General features: G+C 42.0%; 1 protein-coding gene across 1 annotated transcript; it reads right to left on the bottom strand.

The window, feature by feature from the left end:
* Positions 1–280: 280 nt before the first annotated feature.
* bin2b (bridging integrator 2b) lies at positions 281–24,356 on the bottom strand. The gene is made up of 12 exons (XM_084316289.1): positions 24,190–24,356; positions 23,028–23,108; positions 20,316–20,370; positions 19,358–19,452; positions 17,894–17,989; positions 17,647–17,754; positions 15,836–15,921; positions 15,270–15,345; positions 12,774–12,856; positions 11,707–12,406; positions 952–1,044; positions 281–795 (listed from the first exon to the last, which is right to left on the bottom strand). Exons 1-12 carry the CDS (start codon positions 24,280–24,282, stop codon positions 670–672), a joined length of 1,692 nt encoding a protein of 563 aa, XP_084172415.1. The 5' UTR covers positions 24,283–24,356; the 3' UTR covers positions 281–669.
* Positions 24,357–25,854: the final 1,498 nt, after the last annotated feature.

Genomic DNA, 25,854 nt, shown 5'->3' with positions numbered 1-25,854 from the left:
TCATCCGTAGCTAACAGTGTATTGCACTACCACAGGACCTAGCATGTCCTACCATGCTCTGTAAATAACTCATGTACATATACCGATATGCCCTACTCTGTTTACTTGCCCTACTCTGTTTACTTGTGTTATTGCACAATGTCATTCTATTGGATTCTATTATATATTATTACTATTGTATTATGCACATCGTTGCGGGCAAGACCACCCGCATTTCATTGTATACTCGTATGCCGTGACAAATAAAACTCTTGACTTGAACACACTAGCATACTAAATAGCTTACTCAACACACTACACTGGCATACTAAATACTTTACACAACACACCCTTTTCTTAAACGTACAACTTTATTGATTCTGAATCTTTAAACAACATTGCAATATAAAAAATTATTATTTTGTTTCACAGTGTTTCATAGAAAAAAATAATACAAAAGACAAAAATACTGTAACATTAAAAACAAACACTGGTTAACAATTCCAACCACTCTCCCTTAATGTTCTATGGCTCATTGACATCGCCCCAACAAGTTGCGACATTGCAGGGTGTGAGGTTTGTATTTGCATAGGCTCCGTGCCCAAGACATGTGTGTATATACTGTGTGTGTGACTGTGTGTGCTCGCGCATGAGTATGAGTCACCAACAGCATCTTGGAAAGGAGACGTATCAAAGATAAGTTGCTGCTTCTGCCTGGATTGGCTGGATGAGTTTTTCCAGGAAAGTCCCAGAGTGATCATCTACAGATTTGTGCCGATTCCAGCTTTCCTCTGTGATCCCCTTCAGCATGCCTTCCTGCATGCAGGGCAGAAAGAATGATAAAACGTCACTCACATGCAAGGAGTGTCTTAACGGTCAGTGTGACCGTACACTTTACAACTCATGCTGTAAAAACATATGACGTGTAGACGATACAAAATAAACAACCCAAAAAAAAAAAAACGTACAAACCTCCTGAGGGCCTGTGAGCACGAGTACGACCTCTCCCTGCTCAAACTGCAGCAGCCCATCTTCTGATGCCGCATTACTCTCTAGTGCCACTGCCTGGTGGAAACAACACAAGGCAGGTCAATAGAACGGCAAAATACAGTATAGTATAAAAGGTGAGACTTGATGAAAGGTTTAATTGAGGTAACATTATGGCGTTTAATTAGTCTCAAAACACGTGCACGTGAAGCATCATCCACAAGCAGAAAACTATTCTCGCCAGGGAGCATTTCTGCTCAGTGAGCGCTGAACAGCATTTGCAAGCGGAAAAACATCCTCACAAGAGAGTATTTCTGCTCCGCGCGCACAAATGTGGTCACGCAAGAACAAGCTAAACCCTCCCTACAAAAGCTAGGCCCTCCCTACACAAGCTAGACCCTACCTACACGAGCTAGACCCTTCATACACAAGCTAGACCCTCCCTACTAGGGCTGGACGGTATAGTCTAAATCACGGTATAATTTGAAGCATAAACGGTAACGGTATATATCACGTATATTAACTTATCTTAAAAAATTTCTATATAAATGCTTCTGAAGGGGTAAAACACTGGTATGGCAGCTATTACTGTACTCTTGTATTACTAGGAGTCTAGGACATAATCTTCACATAGTACAGAGGTATTGGTATTTTAAGAACATTTATTGTGCAAAACTGCAATAGAAAAATGCAAAACCTTTTCTCAAGTGTCTGCAGGCAGGTAACGCATATCTTGGATCCAGTGTTTTGACCATGTCTTTAAAGCCCTTTCGATCAACAGTTTGAAAAGGAACCATGTCCTTACACAAGTAAACAGTGACAGCGTTTGTTATGTCGGTCCACCGCTGGCTTTTTTTGTCATTTAACTTAAAACGTAAATAATAAAATTATTCTGTTACAGCTGCTGAGCTATACTATAGCTAAGGCCTAACAAAATTAATAGTTGGTTTCAGGTTGGTTGTCAGTTTGGCCATGGGTAGGTAGGGAATTTATTTTATTTTATTTTTTTATTTTATTCTTTCCCACGGCGACTATGGATAGGGAATTTCTTTATTTAATTAAAATGTTCACAACAACATGGATGCATGTACTCTGCCAGCATGTTTAATATCCATAATACTAAATGTTTGACTAAGATTTCTATGAAACTTTATTAAATTTTTTTTTTATATAATTTTTTCTAAAAACTCATAAAATATATTGGGTCGCACCTAAATCGGCAGGGTCGGTCGGCAACCTGAAACCAACTATTAATTTTGTTAGGCCTAATAGTCAATATATTCCTTTTTAATGAAATAGGTTCAATAATCGAATCAGGATTGTTAGCAGAGAGAGAGAGAGCGAGAGAGAGGGATGGAGAGAGAGAGAGAGGGATGGGGAGACAGAGTGAGAGAGGGAGGGGGCTGCTAGAGTGGAGCTAACATTTGGCTTGCTGAGGCTACATCAACAGGCTGCTAGGCGTTATTTTTTTTCGTAGCCGCATTTTGCTGAGACGCTCTCTGATTGGCCACTGACTGACGTTCTCCGATTGGCCACTGACATGTGCGCCCAATCGTGTGATGAGCTGTGTCTTTGCCCATTTCCGGGTCTAACAGCCTGCAAACTACCTAACGCCTAGTTTATCACTGGTTAAGCTTAGGCGACTCTTTCGAAGTTTGTTAAGGTTAGAGTTTGGAATCAGGGCTGGTGTTCTATCGCCCTGCTCTAAGACAAACTCTAACCTTAACCAACTTCGAAAGAGTGCCTAAGCTTAACCGGTGTAGAAACAATAGTCACACGATTGGGCGCACATGTCACATGAAGTGGCCAATCAGAGAGCGTCTCCGCAAAATGCGGCTACGAAAGAAAATAACGCGGCTGCTAGGAGTGGAGCTAACGTTTGATTGATTGAACATTTTATTAACAGATTGCAGAATGGGTACAATACAGTACAGCTCTATACACACAATTGTTAAGGGGATGCAGACCAGAGAAAGACTTTCGTCTCGATTACATCAGGGTCCCCCATTTTCAATTCATCGTAACATATATGACACAGATAGACAGTACTGCTACATCTAGACATTTATGACATACCAGATCTACAAATACAGTACTGTTTGTGATACAAAAAATAGTCTAAAAAAAGAGAGTATATACATTTGAGGGGGAAGAAACTGTACATTGGAGGAGGTTGGATAGGTGGGGGGGGGACTGTACATTGGAGGTGGTTGGGTGGGAGTTGGGTCGGCGGGGTGGGTGGAACTGTACATTGGAGGGGGTTGGGTTTAGACATTTACAGGGCCAGTTTTGAATTGCAGTCTCCCGTAGGTGCTTTGAGAGTAGTATTGAAAGTGGGTAGTGATTCACATTCCTTTACAGCTGTGGGTAGGGCGTTCCACATTGATGTGGCATAATTGCGAAACATGTTTAGTCCCTTGTTTGAGCCGAATCTGAGTTTAACATGATTTGTGGAGCTCCCTCTGGTGTTGTGGTCGTGGTATTCACTGACCTTTGGGAAGTATTTTGACATGTACATGGGTACCTTAGTGGTGTAGTGCATCTTGTAGACCAGGCCCATTGCAAGTTCCTGTACTCTCGTCTACTCTAAGCCATCCTAGGTTGTCAAAGTGGGCAGGGGTGAGGTGGGTTCTAGGAGTAAGGTCAAGCAGTAGTCTGACCAGTTTGTTTTGTGATGTTTGTAATTTAGTTTTTAGTGCCTTTGAGGTGCTTTGGTACCATGAGGTGCAAGCATAGTCGTGGTAGTACCCTAGAATGAGTGCTCCTGCTAGAGTCTTCAGGGTATTCTTGTTTACCAGAGGAAATCCGGTACAGGAATCTAGTTCGTTGGTTGACTTTTTTGATTACATTGGATGCCATTTTGTCACAGGAAAGATTTGCCTCTAGGATGGAACCCAGGTAGGTAATTTCGTCTTTCCTTGTGACAATATTGTCACTCACTGTAACTGAGAAGCCGTCGGTCTTGCAGAGTTTGTTATTTGAACCGAAGAGAATGGACTCTGTTTTACTCGGGTGTAATGATAGTTTGTTATCAGTGAGCCAGGTGCAGATTCTGCCTAGTTCCGAGCTGAGGGTTTTTTCAACCTGTAACTTGTTCCTGTCAGAGACCAGCAGGGCTGAGTCGTCCGCGAACAGGAACAAATTGCAGTCACAAGCTGACGACATGTCATTTGCATAAATTAGGAACAGTAGCGGTCCTAGTATGCTTCCTTGTGGAACACCACAGCTCATTGGGAGGGGGGGGGGGGATAGGGTACCGTTTACCTCCACCATCTAACGTTAGCTTTCTGACAGTTAACAGTTAACATTACATAAGGTTTTAGCGCGACGTGGGCATTCCAGAATGGCGAGGATGCAAAGCATGTTAGACGATTGGACCCGTCACAGAGTTTACATTACACATAGAAACTGCGCGACTCGCGAGTCACACAGCCTTCAAACGCAGGGTGGAAGAGCTACTAGTTTGCTTCTAGAATTGAAGGTCCACTCTGCTCTGTGTCTATTATGAAATGACAATTGCACATCGACACGCCCACTACGCAAAGCCTCTGTGCTCCTAAATTATTTTCTCCAGTTCGCACATATCTATTTTTAGGGGCAAATGCGAGTGAATTAGTCGCACTGTAGAGCACTGGCTGTGGTTACGTGACATCATTGATATTTTAGAGCTGCTCTACCGGTTACAAGGTATAGTCAAAATCCATATCGTAGCACAAATTCATACCGTATACCATCCACCCCTACTCCCTACACAAGCTAGACCTCCCTACACGCTCACAACTGCACAAAATCACTTACACTGGTCAAGTTTGACTTTTGAGACAGGGATGGAATAGACTGGCTGATGTCTCCGCTCCTTTGATTGGTCACTTGTTTCAACACATAATCCTAATGATTCCCAACCCAGTTTAGTTCAAAATCCCCGGCCTGTACCATGACAAAGTGCCATGCCACCCATATCCAGGGATTAAAGCAAAGAAAATCTCCTGACTGAACTTTTTTCAGGCCAAGTCTATTCTTATTTGAACCTCCACTGTATTTTTTTAATAGCGTTACCGTTTTAAGGGAGCCTACTTGTAGAGCCTACTGTCCTGACTGTGACTATAGACCCTACTGTTGTGGTTGTTGTGCCAGGCAGGGAGACTGTGTGCTGGAGATCGTGAATGCAAGTCTTGTGGCTAGCTTCTGATTGATGGCGAGCTAGCACCCTTTTCCCATTACTTTGAACCATGAACTAAAAGGCTTGTTATCATACAAACAAGGGACTAAACACGTTATGCCACAACAATGTGGAAAGCCCTACCCACAGCCGTAAAAAAAATTTGAATCCTCAGTGTTTCCCACAGGATTTAGTGAGACTGTGGTGGTGGGTGAACCTCTGCCCCTCCAGAGGGGTCCGGGGGCATGCCCCCTCGGATTTTTTTTACGTTTTAAAGTTAAATGCATCAATCTGGTGCACTTTGAGAGCAAAATTAAGAGGCTAGATCTATGATGATCTTTGTGCTCAAAACACAAAATCGACTAGACACTAGAGCATACATTTGAGCCATCAAAGAAATTAAGCAAAAGTGGTTGCCTGTGTTGAACTAGTTTATTTTTTTAGAAGAAATATAGACTGGATTACTATTACGACTACTACCAGTGCCAATACTACTGAAACATCCCTATTGGCAAACTTTATATAAAAAAAAAAGTAAAAAGGTAAAAAAAAAAAAAAAAATTTAGTATCAATTAAAATATTATATAAATATAATCAAATAGACGGAAATCCGTCTCAAGACGGAACACTTTAATGCCTGCCCATATCACACTGTGATTGGCTCAGACCCTCTCACTCTCGTCCCACTCTACTGTTCACTGTAATGGTCAACAAGAGGCTAATATTATTATTAAAATAAAAAATGTAGGGCGGCTGATGGGCAAGGCGCTCGCCTCTAAACGCAGGAGACGCTGGGTTCGAGCCCAGCTCTTGGCGTTGCTACCGGCTGGCCGGTCGTTCATACTAACACAATTGGCAAGTGTTAGAGGGTGGGAAAGCCGGTGGGTAGGGATTTGACGTTGTGGACAGCGACTCCTACAGGTCGGTTTGGTGACGCCGGTGGGACGGAAGCAGGAAGTGACGGGGGCAGCGTGAGCCTCCCACGCGTTACTCCTTGCCACTGAGAGTTCGAGCTGAAAAAGATGCGACAGGCTGCCTCCTCGTGTACCGGAGGGGACACGTGATGCAAGGCTTCTGTCCTCACTACAACCGACCTGTGGGAGGCATAGTCTAGCAACATTCAAGACAGGGGAGGGAAGAATTGGTTATACGAAATTGGGATGGGAGAACATTTGAAAATGGGGAGAAAAAGTGGAGAAAAAAAAAGAAAAAAACTTTAAATACCGGTAAGTTGGCTGCCTAACTCAGCCATTTTCGCCATTAGATATAGGCCAATAGCTTGTCTGAAGCATTGCAAGTCATTTATGATTTATGAAATGCTCTTATGCATGAATTACAGCCAAACAAATGTCATCTAAAATGTATTTATTTTAAATGATCTTTGAGTCAGTGTGAACCATTAATAGTGTTTTATCCATAGCAATCAATATGGATCAATCTTTTGTATTATTATTATTATTATTATTATTATACAAAACCAAGTAATAGAATATAATAATGTGATCCAAGTAACAATTTGGAAAGCTAACCAGTTTTTTTTAACCAATGTGGCAATGTAGCAAAAAAGAACCAGGGGGTTTGAATACAAACTATTATTTTAATTTACACTTTCTCGTGTATTTCTACCAAAGTGTATTCTGCAGAGAAAACCAAAAATCTCAAATGCATTTAAAAAAAGGAACTATTTATCATAATTAAACATGGAAATAAGTCAAGGGGGGAGTACTTATTTGAGTGACTATGTCACTAAACCAGTAGTTCTCAAAGTGGGGTTCCAAGTTCTTGAAGGGGTTCGAATGGGTCATAGTAATGATCTCCTTATCTACAGTATAGACTTCTGTAACAAAACATATTTAAAAGAAAACGTCTTATCAAATGGGGGTTCGTGGTCTAAACAATGAAAATGTTCTGCCAAATAGAAATATCACTTAAACATAAAAATCACTGTAATACAGTAACACATTACTGTAATAAAAATATATACATTACACAAGCTATCAGAGTGAACCACAGGAGATAAAGTAAGGATCAATATTCAATATACATTGAAAAATCTCTTGGTAGAACCGGAGGTGTGGCCAGCAGTAGCAACCCCTCCCCTATACCCAATGAAATCCAATCCACACATCAGACAAAATAAATATGTAATAATAACACACTTGAAAGATTTCTGTCCACATACACTACAAAAAGGCAAGCAATAGACGTACAGATTGGAAAATCAGCCTGATATTGAGAGACCTTTTCATTACACATGCACTCAATTTACATTCAAGCTGGTACATCAACAGAATTAGGCAGACAGCACAACAAAACAGATGCTTCAAGAATACTAATCTGCAGTAAGCTAGGCAGAGCAGTAGATTGTCAATTGTTTAGAGACAATGAAGTGGCTAGTAAATTAATTTTTTCACTTTTTCTCCCATCCCCAAATTTAGTCATTATGCCAATTCCCCCCTGGTTGTTGTGCTACCCTGTTGGTCTGGGGAGGGTGAAGAATAACCACATGCCTCCTCCGATACATGTGGAGTACCCAGCTGCTTCTTTTCACCAGACAGTGAGGAGTTTCACTGGGAGAGCATAACGCGTGCAGAGGTTCATGCCATCTTCCCCAGATCCTGAGGTTTTATTCTGGCCGAGGGGTACTGGCCAATTCGTTTACCTTGACCAAAGTGACAGTTGAGAAAGTAGCAGAAATGTTGGCCGAGCTTAATATAGCAAAAGCCACTGGCTTGGACAACATTTCTGCAACGTTTTTAAGAGATGGGGCACAGGAAATAGCTCCCTGTGTTGCACATCTTATTAACCTCTCCCTGGAGCAAGGCATTGTACCAAGTGGTACTAAACATGCAAAGATTATTCCCTTGTATAAAAAAGGGAATAGCTCTGAGCCTGGTAATTACAGGCCAGTATCCATTTTGAGTGTCACGTCCAAGATTTTAGAAAGAGTGGTGCACGAGCAGATATCAGAATATGTTAGCAAGGACAATCTTCTATATGAATTTCAATCAGGGTTTAGGAAGTCATATTCTACAGACTCATGCCTCCTTTATCTGACTGATTTTATTAGAAAGGAGATGGATGAAGGGAAACTGTGTGGAATGGTCTTACTTGATCTTCAGAAAGCCTTCGACACAGTAAATCATGGTCTACTGCTTAATAAACTGAAAGCTCTGGGACTGAATGATACAGCTGTAAAGTGGATTGCCTCATATCTGACAGAGGGTAGAGGTCAATGGTTTTTTGTCGAATGCCAAACCAATAGTTTGTGGGGTGCCGCAAGGAAGTGTTTTAGGACCATTGCTATTTTTATTGTACATAAATGATATGAGAGAAGCATGTTCTTGTAATTTTTTTTTTTTTTTTTAAACTTTGGCCATTCCCCTGGCTCTTTTATACGTTTATCGCATTTATACTGGTCAAGGTCGACCGACAGAAACAGGCTGAAAGGGTTCAGATGGGGGGGAAGACACTCTGGGAAAGGCACGGCTGCAATCCGGGATTCGAACTCGCTAAACCCCAGATCCGTGACGAGCACGGTTGTCCCCGGCGCTGAAATAGCGCTCGCGGTACGTGGTGAGCTACTGGAGCTCCCCTCTTGTAATTTATTCTTATTTGCAGATGATTCAGCTTTGCTCATCTCCCATAAGGATCTGAGTACACTCCAAAGAAGGCTAGGAGAGGAACTCTCTAAGGTCAGGAATTGGCTGTCTGACAATAGGCTCTAACTTCACTTGAACTCAACTGAACTCAACAGAGTTCAGACAACAGAGTCTATTTTGTTCGGATCTAAGCCCAGATTAAAAAAGGCTCCTGAACTCAAGGTAGAATTAGGGTCTGAGGTTATAGCAGCAAGAACGGCAGTGAATGCGGTTTCATTGCTGGGTTAAGTACTTCCATTTCTATTCACATAATACGCCTACTTCATATATCTACTCCTTTCACATATATGCCTACCACTTGTATCTATTGCTATGTCCGCCTACTACAATCTCATGAGCCGTCTAACGCCTGTCCCGTCTCCCTGTCTCCCTATGACTTGCTGTCCTGGAGTGTTGACCGGAGTGTTGGACGTCCCGTGACGAAGGCCGGGAGGTTGCGACCCCCTCTGCGTGCCCCCCTGTCTCCGGAGGTCTCGTAGTGGTGACCAGAGTGCCGGATGTCCCGCGATGATGTCGGGGAGTTCGTGACCCTCTCTGCGCCGCCCCTATCTCCCTGTCTCCAGCTGTCCCTGAGCAACGACCGGAGTGTTAAATGTCCCTTGACTAAGACGGGGAGGACGTGACCCTCTTTGCGCCGCCCCTGTGCCTCAAATAGATTGCTATCAGCTCTATCTTTAATCTTTCAAAATGTTCAGTTGCTATCGCTATTAGCTCTATCTTTAATTTTTCAAAATGTACAGTTGCTATTGCATGCACTCATCTGTGTTCCACTACACACATGAGTGCATGCTTACCAACTGTCCGTCTGCAACACTACTATCACCAACATCTAAGAAGGGAGATCCCCCCTTGAATGGCCCTTCTAAGGTTTCTCTCCTCCACACTGCCTGTGGAGATTTTTTTCCCTATTGTTAGGTTTTAGTGAGTTTTTCCTTACCTTCGCGTGGGGTATGTCTGGGAGTGCTTGCATTCTTTCATTTATTTGCATCCATCTAAAAATGTTTGCACCTTATGGTGTTCTTGTTCTGTTCTTGACTTATTGTTATGTTTTCTTCTTGACTTGTTTAAAGAAGATCTGTACGGCCCATGGGGACATTAACGTGTGTTGTTGGGCCCTATAAATAAATTTGATTTGATTTGAAGTACCTGGGCTGTATGCTGGATGACAGTCTGGGGGGGGAGGGAATGGCCTTACAGGTGCTGGGTAAGGTAAATGCCCGCACCAGGTTTTTGGCTAGAAAGGCCAATCTTCTTGACAGGGAAAGCCTTAGACTACTGGCCAACAGCCTGGTGCAGTGTCCTTTTGATTATGCTAGTATAGCCTGGTTTGAGGGACTGTCAGCTTCATTAAAGAAGAAACTACAGGTGTCACAGAATAAGCTGATCAGGGTTGTGATGGGCCTAGGACCTCGTTGGGAGGAGACATTTTCAGGAGCTCAACTGGCTACCAGTTGAGGCCAGAGTAGCCCAGCTTAGGCTCAACATGGTACACAAAATAATAAATAACAGGGCCCCCAAATATTTTAGTAACTATTTTCCTAGTGTTAGTGAATCACACAGCCACAGAACGAGATCTAGCATAGCAAACCTGCATCCTCCAAGGTGTAGAACAAAGATGGGACAGTGCTCATTTGCTCACAAAGGAGCACAGGAGTGGAATGAGTTGCCTTTGACCACCAAACAGATCGTGAACCTATATAGTTTCAAGGTGAACGTTAGGAAATTGCTCCTAGAAAATGTTCCAGAGTAACTAAGGAAGGTTCTAGTTTTTAATGTAGTGTAGTTTTAGTGTTCTTGTAAATTTTGTATATTGTATTTGTATATTTTATTAATAATGTTGTATTTTACTTTTTAATTCTATTTTTAGCAATATACTGTAGGCTGATGGTAATATGTGTAATACATGTTTATGTAAATACCATGTGCTGCTGAGACCAAGGACCACAATGGAAATAAGTCTGTGACTTTTTTGTGCTATCCTTGATAATTTTAGGATGCATGACTTGTTGTAACATGTAATGTATTTTAACAATTGTCAAATAAACTAAACTAAACTAAAATCCCCTCCCTGCTGAATTGGTGCCCCCAACCAACCAGTAGGAATCACTGTTGCAACGACCAGGACTCCCACAGGTTTCCCACTCGCGAACACTGCCAATTGTGTTTGTAGGGACGACTGACCAAGCCAGAGGTACCGCTGCCGGCCAATTAACATGAGTCTTCTAGTGCCTCTACACTACGCAGCTGCCCCCGTAACCAACGATTTTAACAAACATTCTGTCAAATTATATTCACTGACTTCCCATCGTAAGAAGACTTTAGTAACAATAAAGACTCTAGCTAACAGTTTGACGAACAGCAGGGAGAGAGAGACCAAAGTGATATTGGAGGCACAGCAGTTAGTCACGCTATGAGGCGGGTTTTTGAGCTAAACTGCGTTGGGAATTGCTAGGACGCGGCCCGAGACTGTGGGTGTTGAAAGGGACCAATCAAAAGGAGCAGAGACATCAGCCGCCATCTCCATCCCCGCCTCCAAAGTCTCAACATGACCAGCAAACGAGCATTGGCCAATTGTGAGCGTGTAGAGATGGTTGAGACTAATTAAATGCCATATAATTTTTATCTTTGCTGACCAGGCAATACAATACATTTTTCTATAAATTCAGCCACTACAAAGTAATAATGAGAACATGTTGACAAGTTATCAATTAATTAATTATTATTATTATTATACATCATTTTATATATTTCTACCTCATGTGGACGATCAGCATGTGCTTTCACCATTAAAAGTTAAGGAGAGTTCAGTTTAGGACAGCCTTTGGTAGAATAACAGTAAAGGGATTTTGTTGACCGACTTAAACCCTAACATGCAGTTGGGTGACCAAGAGAAGGCAGCCCCATTAACTGAAGCTTTACCTTGTAGAGGAAGCCAGGAGGAGTCTCCGAGGTGTCCGTCTTTGAGTCCTGTGATGCCATCTCTCCCTTCTCTTCCACCTGGCCAGTCTTGGCAGGGGATAAGGAGCATCTGTCGGTGGAGCGAAAGGAGATGCGCGGGGCCGGTACCGGCGGGGGTTTGGCCTTAGCCTTCTTTGGTGCTGGATGAGGTGTCCTCTCCTGCTCTGGGTTTTGTGGGACGTCGCCGTCTGCAGACTCAGAGGCCCCGCCCACCTCCTGAATCATAACATCAGGCCTCGGAACCTCCACCCCAGAGTCATCAGAGTGACTCATGTCTGGCTCCACCTCCTCTGGGTTTTGACCCCCCGTGCTTCCGTCGCCGCCTCCACCGCTCTCGCTGTCGCATAACGACAGCGTGTTGACATCGTTGGAGCCGAGATCGTTGGAGCCGAAATCATTGGAGCCGAGATCGTTGGAGCCGAGATCGTCCGAGTCGGATGCGTCAACGTCTTCTTTGGAAGGGATGTCGGCACCCACGTTGCTGCCCTCCTCTGGCAGGCCGGGCTCCTCCAAAACGTTCAGAGTGCACTGGTCAGAGGCCCCAGAGTCATTCCCGTTCTCTGTGGTGGAGTGGATGGAGACGTGGTCGTTTGGGAAGGCTGTGTTGCAGGGGATGGGATTGGAGATCACTAAGGACTTCCTGTTCTTGGTGGACTTGGTGCTGTGCCAAGAAACAGACATGTATAAATTGTATAATCCATGGTTGCTCCATTGACAACTGATTCCATGACATTTATATTCTAGTACTGATAACAGGTCTGAACTTGATCAAAATTTACATCCAGGCGATAGCACACCTTCAAGGGTTCGATTACTATCTTTAGGAAAGTGGTGCATTTTCACCAATGAAATGAACTGTGCTGGGGAACAGGAAGAACGTCTGAATTCTTAAACAGTTTAATCCCCACTTCAAGGAAAACACCTTTAAAAAGAGGATAACCTGACATATATAAAAAAAAAGGGGGAGGGGGACAGAGTAATAAAGGATTTCTATAAATGCACCAGTAGTCAGTAGTCCATGTGCTTACCTATGGAGGCCTTTAATGATGAAAGCTTTTCCTGAGTGTTGAGTCTCTAGTTTCTTCATCACATTATACAGCTCATGGTTCAGCTGGAATACAGGGTTTAAATCAGTAATTCACCACACACCACATTAATGTGTCGTGTATGGAATGTTCGCAAGCTAGCTCTCTATTGGGTCTGAAAGCGGCACAATGAGAAATAAACTGCTTGCCCGGTGAAAAAGGTTATTAATAAAGTATATTTCCTGGTGGTGTGATTACAATAAGGTACAGGAAGAAGATGATTTATTTCAGTGTACACTCATACAGGGGCGTTTATATTAAAGTTTAGAACATCTGGCACATGTGAGCTGTGCCTTGCTGCTGTACGAGCACAAAATCATCTTTTCCTGTACTTTAACTCATTGACTGCCATGCTGTTTTTCCATCTTTACTCCCTGGCACCAGCGTTATTGACCATTTTCACGATGTTTGTGGACCCATCGTATATTCTATATTATAGCTATGGAGAGACAATAGTATGACTCATTTGACAGGGACTATTTATACGCCAACAGGGACAAAACAGTTTATTTCTACATACCATAGGTGGCCCTCATCAGTCTTCTTCTATAGTCTGCTCGGGCCAGACTATACCACAGAGCTGAATAGGTTTCCTCATCGGCCGGCTTGACTATAGTATTTTTATGATTTACCAGAAGTGCTGAGTCCAACATAGTCTGGTGGAAATGCACCTTATCCATAATCATCATCCATAGAATCCGGTTTGTCTTCTTCATAATATCCAATAGTTTGCTCTAGACCAGTGGTTCTCAAACTTTTTACACCAAGTACCACCTGAGAACGTAGCTGGCTCTCCAAGTACCACCATATGACCAGCGTTAAAATACAGTCTATTCATCTATGCACAGTTCACGCAGGAGGCAAATGTATTCCTAACACCATTATTTATTGTTAACTTTTGTCAGACACAGCCACAATGTACAAAGGGATAGCACTAGAACTAGCAAACGCTTCCACACAACTCATACAATGCAAGGGGCATTGAGAACATAATAACTAACATTCTCACATGGCAAGTGAGAAAATTAAGAACTGTATTTCAGCAAATGTACTTAATTCTCTCTCTCTCTATCTCTCTCTCTCTCTCTCTCTCTCTCTCTCTCACACAGCAAGCAATTGTCCGTCATTCTCTCTCACACTCACACAATTATTTAGTTACAAAAACTTAATTTCCTGCATTCTGGTGCAGGAATTTTAGAATTTTTACCCTTTAAATGCCAGTGTTTGTGATGGGCATCACAAATTATTGTAAAAAAGAAAAGAAAACACATATTCAATACATTTTTGAATGTTTACCCTTTAAATGCCAGTTTGTGTGATGGCATCACAAATTATTGTTAAAAAAACACAAAAAGTAAAATATTTACAATATATCAAATGCAAAGTACATTTTTCTGGGGGGGATTATTACAGGCTAGGCATGTGTCAATGATTAGCAGCAACACATATTTTGATGGATTTTTTGTAATGTCAGATTTAACACAAACTCTTTTGAGAAAAGTGGGAGTATTTAATTTTTTATCTGACATTACAAGAAATCTAAAAATAAATGGTTATGATCAGGGCTGAAGTTGAATTAAAGATTTATGACTGTTTAGACTGCATTACTCTGTGTCACAGTGATCTCCTGGTTGTTCCCCACTTAGATTATCTAACTATCGTGCTGCCGCAACCAGAAACACTGGCCTGGCCTGCTTCTAAGTTCAGTGGCCTGACTGCAAAAAAAAAAACAAAAAAAGAAATTTGCTTTTTTGGAAATGTTTTCAAGTACCACCAGCAGTACCACCAAGTACCACTAGTTGTACGCGTACCACAGTTTGAGAACCACTGCTCTAGACGATCACCATTGTCGAACGTTAAGATTGCTGTAGTTTGCTCAGTGCTGCCATGCCACTGCTGGGAGTGCGCTAGTGATCCCTAGTGATTTGGTTGCTCTCAGCCCATGCAGTTCATAAGGTAGGCGGTACTGCCACCTGTCGGGATTCAATCGTCATTGCGGGTCCCAGCCACACTCACAAAGGCAAGTGTTAAGAATAAAAAAATTGAAAAAAAGGAACTAAAAACGAGATATCTCGTTTATGGCGCTCAAGCGGTGGCTCTCAGAAACAAGATATCTCATGTTTGCCGCTCAATGAGTTAATGTAATCACACTGCCAGGAATTCATTGCGGCATGAGAGGCAAGACACCACCATGGTAACAAGACACCATCACATAACCACCCATTTTCGCCGGCAAGCCATTTGATTATTTCTCAATGTGCCACTCACTGTCCCGCATTTCACTGTATGCCGGGACAAATAAAACTCTTGACTTGACACTTTCAGACCCAATGGAGAGCTAGCTTGTGTACGTTCCATGCGTCCGACGTGTCAGGCTAGGCTGGAGTGAGAGTGAGTGAGACAGAGTGAGAGTGGGTGGGTGACGGTGTTAAATCTTACCACGCTCATTTCTTTATAGAAGACATCCCTCAGGTTAGATATGTTTTGGAACACGGTGAAATAGCAACCTATTCGGCTATAGAAAGACAGGAAGATTTAAGTTAATTTAGGCCACTCACATATAATTTACTTTATAACGTTTCCTTAGCGTGTTTATTCCTAAACTGTGTTGGGGGTAATGCATCAAAAAGTAACATGTTAGTGTAATCACATCATGGTTTGTTGGTGTAATCACATTAGCATTTCCTGCAACAAAGCTATGTAAAGGCATTACAGTTCCAGTACTATTCATATTTGTGTTACTGATCTTATGATAGTATGTGATGTGCATGATGGTATGTGATGTGTATGATGGTATGTGATGTATGTGATGTGTATGATGGTATGTGATGTGTATGATGGCATGTGATGTGTATGATGGCATGTGATGTGTATGATGGCATGTGATGTGTATGATGGCATGTGATGTGTATGATGGCATGTGATGTGTATGATGGCATGTGATGTGTATGATGGCATGTGATGTGTATGATGGTATGTGATGCTCCTCAAGCCGCCTGCAGTACCTCTGATGGAGAACAGGAAGCTCTTCCCTCAGCTCCTTGTTGATTTCCTCAAAGACATTCTGGGCTTTGTTAAACTCCTCCTCTGCCTGTTAGGAAAGCCATGGATTTTGAAGGGTTAGTGGATTTTACAGGAGAAAGCAACGATTAAATCCATATTATGTAACACAATTTCACAAGTTACATAGTAACCCAACTCTTTACAATATATATATATTTTTTAACTAGACAGCACACAGACTTTTGTTGGTTTATGAATTTCTGTTGGACCGACTGCCGCCCGGTCCAGCCGCCCAAAGGGGGGCCTCAGATAGAGCTGGTGCCGTGTTGGGATCTTGTGTAGGGATGCACTGATCCGATACCGATATCGTCGCAGATACTGACTCAAATAGCTGGATCGGGTATCGGCTACAGATGGTTTGATCAAATCAAGGTTTATTTGCGTCCTGTTGGAACAACAGCAGTCCTAGGCAATGTCCTTATTCAAGATCTGGATTTCCTGGAGGTAGAAGCTCCTCCTGATCCTGGAGGTAGAAGCTCCTGATCCAGGGCAGAGCCGTTACAAACATGTGTACAAAACATGCTTCACTAACAAACTTTTCCCCAGTGACAACTTGTGAAAAAAATATACCAAGGCTATGTTCAGACTGCCAGCACAATCAGTTTTTTTTGCATCCAGATTGTGTCGAGCAGTCAATTCCAGTTCCAAGGCTACCATTTCCCTGCATACAGAGGTAAAATATAATGATTGCTTGATAACTGAAGGAAAAAGAGATTTGCCTGGCCTTCAACAGCCATTTTGCCCAAGCTGGACATTTGTTTATTAGACTGTGAGCATGATTGTGAAGGGCCTCCTCCTGGTGACTGTTATGAACACAATGAGGGGCCTGCCACTACATTTCTCTTTGAGCCTATTACTCCTAATGCAGTTTTTAATATGTTGATGTCTATTGATACCAGAAACTCGACTGGGGAGGACAACTAGGACACTTTCTTTCTTAGATTAGCTGCTCCAGTAATCACAGAGCAAATAGCATAATTTTAATCTCTTTACATCGACATGCACAGTTCCCTTTTTTTGGAAAACAGCCGATGTCTCTCTTTTGCATAAAGGACAGAATTATTACCCATTACAAAAGGTGTTCCACAAGGATCGATCTTAGGTTTTATTTACCATTTATATGAATATTATTTTGTCATTGAAGGGCCGTCAAGTAGCTACTGACAATTTCTACAACATTGTGTAGATTGGTGTGACTGTTGGGAACTAGGCTAACTGGGGCTGTGCATGGCGATGTGAGCGGCACGTGGGCCATTTGTGTTTTCCTTCGGTAATGACATGCTTTATGAGGGGATGTGTCTTGGATGGTGGAGATTGATGTGTGGGGTGTTTGGGGACTGGCTGTTCCGGGGGGGGGGGTTCACATGCCTTCGAGCAACACTGTACTTATTTTATGCCTATTCTTATGTCTGCACGTTCTAAGTTGCACTACTTTTATACCTATTATTATGTCTGCATTTTATACATTGTTTTTATTCTGTCGACTGTATGCTGATTTTATACCTATGTTAATTTTGTGCTACTTGCTGTGGGGCACTTTGGGCTATGGTCCATGTGTGAAGGGTGCTATATAGATAAAGTTGTTATTATCATTTTATAAAAAATGTATGCATTGAAATATCTAAGTCTCGACGACATTGAAAATGAGGGTGACCTCAATTGTCCTTTGAGAATAAAGGTTTGAATTTAATTGAATAAACCGAAAACAATAATACATTCTCTAAACGTGGGTGTTCTGAAACACATACGGTACCTTGGCTACTTTGGCATCGTCTTTTTTCTTGGCACTCTGGAACGCTTCCAGGTGGTGGCGTGCTGAATCGTAATCCACTAGTTTGCGACCGCGCTTGGCCACGCGTTCCTGGAAGACAGAGCATAGTAATTCTGCAATTAATTTTCCAAAAATAAATATAAAAGAATTGTTTCAGAGATATTTTCCGTTTTAGTTCTCTTTTAAGTTTTCTTTTTGTATCAAGGGTCAAGACATACAAGAAGCCTACCTTGACTTCCGGGAACTGGCTCGTGTAGTTCTCCATGGTACGGACAATCTGATCCGTGAGTTTCTCTTCATAGTCGTTCCACAGCAAGTCCTCACTCTGAAAAAAACCCAAAGATGAATGTCTCTTCATGACCGGGGCATCGCTCTCAAAAACACCCCGATGACTTTACCAAAATCAATCAATCACTCACTCAAAAGTTAGTATAACATATTTAGTTACGCACTGCAATGCGCACTTATGGTGTCCCATGGAATCAGCCTTTACCAGGTCACCCTTGAATAATAATGAATATAGTGAGTGGCATAAATGTTAAAAATGGTTTTGTTTCTGGGTTATATAATAAAATACAAGGAAAACTAAACAGAACTACAGGTAATACCACTGTCTGGAACATAGATTTAAAGAATTACAACGCCTGCATAAATTGGCAGAATGTATGGGATAATATTCCGTTAACCTCTCGTAATTATAATAATCAATTAACTCATTACAAACTGATAAAGATTGTATCTGTCACCCAGGAAACTCTGTAAAATAAAAATTTTACAAAGTCCTCTATGTGCTTTATGTCCGCAAAAAGTCATAGGAACATACATACATATGATGTGGGAATGTCCAGGAGTACTAGCTTTTTGGGCCAAGGTTGCATTATTTCTCACTAATATAACGGAGAAAAACATACCTTGTTTGCCACACATTTTATTATTAATGATGATTCATCTCTAAAATTAACACCTCACGAAAAGAGAGTGTTTCTGGCCGGTTTAACGGCAGCAAAGAAAATGCTCGTAATGAGATGGAAACCACCTCATAGTCTCAATATTTACCGTTGGAAACTGTCCTTCTACGAAGTATTGAGATTAGAGGCATCCAGTGCTAGAGCACAGGGAGCAAGGACAGAATCGATCCAAATATTACTTACTGCGGCCCAGAAGGTAAAATCAGTACTCCACTAGGTTGAACACTTGTACCTCGACACCATAGAATGAACAAAAATCATGTTGTTTTTTTATCTTTTCTTTTTCGGTTTACCGTTATATTTTTGTTGTTTCTAAATTGTATTTTTCCCTATTACTTTGCAACAGGATCAGAGGTTATCTAACAAACATAATTACGATTTATTTTTTTAATTAATTGTATCCTATACATGTATGCATCATGGTTTCCCCCTTTCCTAAAATGTCTATGCAAACCCGGGGGGCTGGGAGGGGGGTTAAGAAGCGGCCTGGGCTGTCTCGCAGCCACAGGACCGCCAGAACGGAGGAAAAGACAAATGAATATACTGACGGACAATCTATATACTGAAAAGACACTTTTTATGCCACTGTGTGAATTAATATGAAATGCTGATGTGAATGTCTCTTTCCTCTGAACGTGTTAAAAAAAAAAAAAAAAAAAAAAAAAAACAATAAAAAGTTGGTCACAAAAAAAAACATATCCGAGAAAGACAACGATATATCCCACCTCCATAATGACAGACAAGTCTTCTCCTCCCTGCCAGTCCGATTCGTAGACGTCTCTCAGCGTCTGGGACAGCCGTTTGGATGACTCATGCATCACTGACGGAAGGAGCAACAACAGAACCAGGGGGAACATTTGATGATTACTCCATCATTTTAACCAGGATAAGCATTTATCATAATACTATGTATACAAGATGACACAGCGTTTAACAAACAGCTTGTGAGGTATGTCTGGGGTTATTGAGACAAGGGTTAGGATTACGCTGACCTGGCATCGGCACCAACATGCCGATGGTATTATTTTGAGGTTTGTGGCACACAAGTGTACAGTTGCTTACGCCCACACGCCAAAAAGGTCAAAACACTGGCTTCCTGACAAATGCTGACAATATAAACACAATAGTTTCTTATTGTACCATTTCCATTCTTTGTCAGATGAATACTATGTTCATTGCTGGGTTCTGCCCTTTTGATTATAGGTTGTTATTAGTTTCTTCTCTTACATGGCAACACTGACACGGATGCAAAAGACAGCAGCAAGGTCTAGAAATGTATGTACTCTCTTCACTTTCCTTCTCGGGCAGAAGGAAACTTGAAGAGGAGGAACTTGAAAATGTAGTCATCAGAAAATGTATGACTTTTGTCAGCATACTTTTGAGTGGTCCAGCCTATGTATCCATACTTTTGAGTGGTCCCGCCTATATATCTATAACTCAGCAAAAACATTAATAAACGTTTGCAGCCTGCCAGGACATGCAACATGAAGGTGAAAATAGAATGTACTGTATATGAATTCAACATCCTTCAACACTGACTTTAAAAGGAGGCATTCACAATTTGGTTCTCTTTGCCACCAGTAATGACATTATGCTAATCCAATCCATGGTGGCAGGCTATACACCTGCATTAGATGGGGGGGGGGGGGGGGGTCTACTTAGACTAGAGCTGCCACAACTTACCTTTCACTGCAGTATGGTAGGCTTTGACATCTTTATATAGCCTCCCTCCATCAGTCTGTGGATAAAAGATAGACAGAAGATGAACAGAATAAGTTCAGATACAAACAACCTACTGGGAACATGGCCACATACAGTATTTCATAGGACTTCCACACCGGAGCCGGTTCCCGAACGTAATCTCGAACCGGCCGGCGCGTTCACACTGGGAATAATTGGTTCAGAACATGAACAATCGGTGCTCAGTGTTCTCTTAGAGGGCCAAACTGAAGCCTCCGTCATGTTCCAAACTAATTATTATTATTCCCGGTGTGAACGCGCCGGCCGGTTCGAGATTACGTTCGGGAACCGGCTGGTGTGAAAGGCCTATCAGTGGAGTCAAGGGCAACCACTCTTTTTCCTCACTTTTTCTCCTTATTTTCCATTTTTCTCCCATCCCAATTTCGCCTCGCCAATTCTCCCCTCCCCTGTCTCAAACGTTGCTAGACTATGCCTCCCACTGGTCGGCTGCAGTGAGGACCAAGCCTTGCATCACGTGTCCCCTCCGGTACACGAGGAGGCAGCTGTTGCATCTTTTCACCTGTACAGCGCGATCTCTCAGTGGCGAGGAGTAACGCGTGGGAGGCTCACGCTGCCCCCGATACTTCCTGATTCTGCTGTACAGGCGCACCAACCGACCTGTAGGAGTCGCTGTCCACAACTTCCAATCCCCACCCACCGGCTTTCCCACCCCTAACACTGCCAATTGTGTTAGTATGAACGACCAGCCAAGCTGGTAGCAACGCAGAGAGCTGGGCTCGATACCAGCATCTCCTGCGTTAGTGGCGAGCGCCTTGCCCACTGCGCCACTCATGACTAATGCTTTTTGTGTGTACTGTACAGCAGGGGCGTCATTTTGGTATGGCAAGGTATGGCACTCGCCATACCTTGGCAATTTTTTTTTTTTTTATAATACATTTTTTTTTATGTTGATTTAGAATTCGAATGTCAACATTACGAACGAAGCTTCGAACTATTCGGTACAGCCCTAGCATGTTTTGATATTGTCAATTATCTCACTTTTACTAGGTGACTTTTACTATAGGTGACTAACTCAAATATGCCACAAAAAAATTTACAGACATTTTTTTATCAAAGGGCAGCAGAGACAAGTGATACAGGGACACACAGGTAAGGTCTTACAATGGCTTAGTGATTATAACAGTGCAGTTTAGCATTCAGTAACCCATAATTTTTGTGAACATGTTTTTGATACTACAATCTGTTGAACACACCTCAAAACCGTACCTAAGGAAAATTGGCTCAATTGCAAGAAAAATAATAGACAGTTATGATATTATATTCTGCATAATTTGTATGCTAAATATTGTGGTTCCCTGCTTTAGTCTGTTGACACATTTCTATACTAAAAATGCTTGTGTAGTCCTAGAAACAACTCACCAAAAGTGACTATTGCGCAACTGATTTGACAAATCCACCCCCTTCACCCCCCCCCCTCCCTAATTGCCATACCTTGGCTTTTACTGAAATGACGCCACTGCTGTACAGTCCACTTCCATTTGTGTGTTTTTGTTATCATTTTTACACTTTAGTCACAAGATAAAATTACGATATTTAATTTCATCAAAGAAGATAGGAGACAAGCCAATCACATTGTGTTGCTCTAGTTAAAAATGTTGGCTAAAACAGTATCCAGAGTATCTGCTGTGGACATCAGTCGTAGCATTCACTAGTGAAAACACCATGGCTGTCTGCTGGGTGGAGCTCCTTCCTGTTGCTCTCTCATTTTCAGTCCAACTCCAAATGTGTTGTTGATGCACCGAAACATTTAATGACCAACTAGCTACAGAACTTCTCACAAGGAAGAAAACTAGGTCTAGTCGATTCATAATGAATTACTAGTCTTATATTTCAACAACTTATTTGGCTCTTAAGTCTCTCAAGGGTGATGCTTATCTGAAGTGATATAGAGGAGACATAACGAGCAGTGTTTACACACAAGGGCTAAGAAGATAATGACTAGCTTTGTGTGCAAGATGTCATGTCATGTTCTCAAAAGATACAAAACTGAAGTGACCTCACAACTCAAGGACAGCCTCAACAGGGCCTGGTTTTCACAAAGTAGTCTATTTTCCAAATGAGCATCTGAAACATACCAAGCTTATTTGCTATGCCAACGGATTCAATCAAATCCTACAAAACAAGCAAACGTGAATTTCTACATGCAAAAGGAGAACAGCACCACAACAAGTGCACAGTCTCTGGAGCGCAACAGTAAGAAGCATTTTGTATAAAAGTATTCTGTACTTCTGTATGACAACTATTAAAGAAACTTGAAACTTGAGTTGACCCAAATTCAAAGAAGCCACTAATGAGAAAATATAATTCACTCTAAAAACAGTCATTGTTACCAGAGAGCAAGAGTTAAGTGACACTGCTTTTAAAAGGAGCAGTCAGCTGTCACACTGTTAACCCTTTCAGGTGTACATTTTGTTGGAACTCCCCCCCCCCCGCCTCTTCTTCTCTGAATTCTTACCATTCTGAAACTTTTCCATGGCCCACAGCCATCGTGACATCATCATAAACACTTTCAGTTCTCAGAATTCTCTCATGTGAGCTCACACACCCGAGGAGGTTAAGAACTCGACTTGCTGTGACTCATTATGGCACAAGGAAACCCTGTGGTTGTGAAATGTTCCATCAGTTTAGTTTTACCTGTTGTTTGTTGAGGTTCTGGAAACACTGCTCAAACTGTTCGTCCTTGGTCTCCATGGTTTTCCCCAGCTTCTGGAGGACCTATTATAGGATAAAAGACTCATCGTAAATACAAACCCACCTTGCTTTCTGCTGTCTACATTACGGCTGTTACCACCAGGCTGATATCGCTGCAGAGATTATGACAAGACTGTTGCACATTGAAATATGCTCTCCTATACTTTACAGAGACACACACGGCATCTTTCACATTCTGCTGTAACGGACGAGACGACTGGATAATGAAATTGCACAATATTCCAACTCCCAAATCTGTAAGGAAGGGGCCCATATTTATATTACTCATATTTCCCATAACGGAAATGTGTGCGTTTCGAAAAGGCAAGCCAGTATTGAACATTAGATTGTGTATGTTATGCTACATAGAGTGGATTTTTGCCATCTTTAGCTTAGAGATCAAGCACAGGGCTGGCAGCCAGTAAAGACAAACTAGTAAGCAAGCCACTGGTACAGCGGGTGAGAGGAAGTGAATGCAGACTCAGGAAGTGGCAGCTTTTGTGTCCACACAAGCAGCTGTACAATTAACTATTGAATTACATCAACAGACTCCCATAAGGAAAGTCTGTATTTTTCTTTTATTATTTACTTTTCACAATACATTGGGTGTCAGGCAACGGGACATTAACTCATGCTGCCTTGCACAGTCTAGGCGTTTGACCACGAACTCTGTCTCTGAACCATGTACATTGAACTTGCGTGCATTGAATCTTCACTTTTACTGTCGGACAAGAAAACTTTCCTTTCCCTCGTATCTGGTCTACCTCAGCTGAATGGGTGAAAAGCAACTTCCCTAACTAAGTGTATCCCTACGAGTTTGTACTCCATTTGTACTTTGCACAATCCTGCCGGAGTGGTTACAGTTGCAGCCTTTACATAGTGTCTGGTGATTCCGTTATTTTAATAAGCAGCATTCCCAACGCTTAGCAGCCAAAATCGTATGGGGGCAGTAGCTGAAGTAGCCTACCGAAAAGCCTAAGAACAAGTTTTGTGGCTTAGGAAAAACGGATGACAAATCTCATTCCTCTGTAGCCTATATCTAGTGGGTTTAGTATAGCCGACAGTATAAGTATGGCAAGTTGAAATGCCAGACATCTTTGCTCACCTTCTCCTGGGCTCGACTCAGTGATTTTTGCACCCGTTTAGCGAGGAATCCAGCTCCAGCCTGAATATTTGGCCCCATCTTGTTCTCTGCCATCGTGTCTTGTTTCTCTCAGTCCTTATCTGCTTCCTCTGGTTCCTGTGAGACAGCTTCACTGTCTGGTGCGTTTAAGCAACTTCAGCGCAAAGGGATGCAGGCTACGTACAATATGTAGGTGGGGCAAATAAAAAAGGCAGCGTGTGAGGTCAAAAGCAACCTCGCACACATTCACGCACACACAGTAAAACAGTTGAAGGAGCTACTTTGGAATGAAGTCAAAACTGACGAGAACATTCTCTTCTTGTTCAAACTTGCTCCCCATGGGGGGGGGGGGGGGGGGGCGTTATTATATTTATGCCTTTATCGTGGCACCATCATCAGCCTCGAATCGGCTGATTCCATCCAGACAAGGCATTTGATTTGTTGGAAGGGTTTTCAAAAGGACTCGATTTCGGCGAACGTTCATTTGACACTTCCACCGTGTGATTCATGATGACACAAACATCGCTGTCTTGCAAAACCACCCAGAGAGACTCACCTGAAAAGTATGATACTTGATTGCGTTTCTGCCCCAGTCAGGAACTGGCTGTGTCGGCTTCAGAAGAACAGTGACGCCATGAAAAAACAGCATGAATTGAAAGACAGCTCCAGACACGCCTTTTAATTTGAGGCAATTAATGATATTAGAACGCTACCCATGCAATGAACACCTCTCAATCTATTTATCTATGTAGCAAATAATTCACAAACATAAACAGACAATTTAGAATACTAATAAAAAGTTATATTTTACAATGCCAGAGTTTGTAACAGTTTATTCACTGAAAGGGGCACTTCACCAAAAAACAATGCTAAGTTATTTTGCACATAATTTCATTCACACACATCCAAAAACGTTAATTAATTTAGTTTGACAGTTATTGAGAGTAAATTAGTTTGAATATGGCCACCAGTGATGTAACCAGGGACATCCTTGTGTTAATTACAGCAGTCACTATAAGACAAGGTATTGCTATTTTTTTCATGTACACCATTTCATCGTGCTGTAATTAACACAACACAATATCCTCATTGACATCACTAGTGGCCATATTCAAAATAATTTACTCTCAGTAACTGTTAGATGAATAAATTCTCCCCCAGGAACAATGTTAACCCCCCACAAAAAACAGCTGTGGAATACTCATTTCTAGGGACTTTTGATAAAGGACATAATGACATAATTGGTGCTCTTGTACTTAACAGTATTGTTCTGAAGGTCCCAGGGATGCTGGAAGGGGGGGTGCGGGGGGGGGGGGGGGCTGCAGCACCCCCTCTCAATTATTGCAAAAAAAAAAAATATATATATATATATATATATATATATATATATATATATATATATATATATATATATATATATATATATAATTTTTTTTTTTTATGACAGTATTTATATATACTGTAGGCGGCTACGTGGCGTAGTGGGCAAGGCGCTCGCCACGAAATCTGGAGACGCTGGGCTTGCCTGTTCGAGCCCAGCGCTCCACATTTGCTTTCAGTTTAGCTGGTCGTCCGTACTAATACACATTGGCCGTATTAGGGGGTGGGAAACTGATGGGTGGGGATCGGGAGTTGTGGACAGCGACT

The sequence above is a fragment of the Notolepis coatsorum genome (genome assembly GCF_963971535.1).
Source record: "Notolepis coatsorum genome assembly, chromosome: 6".
Classification (NCBI taxonomy): domain Eukaryota; kingdom Metazoa; phylum Chordata; class Actinopteri; order Aulopiformes; family Paralepididae; genus Notolepis; species Notolepis coatsorum.
Note: the sequence above shows the minus strand (reverse complement) of the source record. Positions and strands in the feature narration are given on the sequence as shown.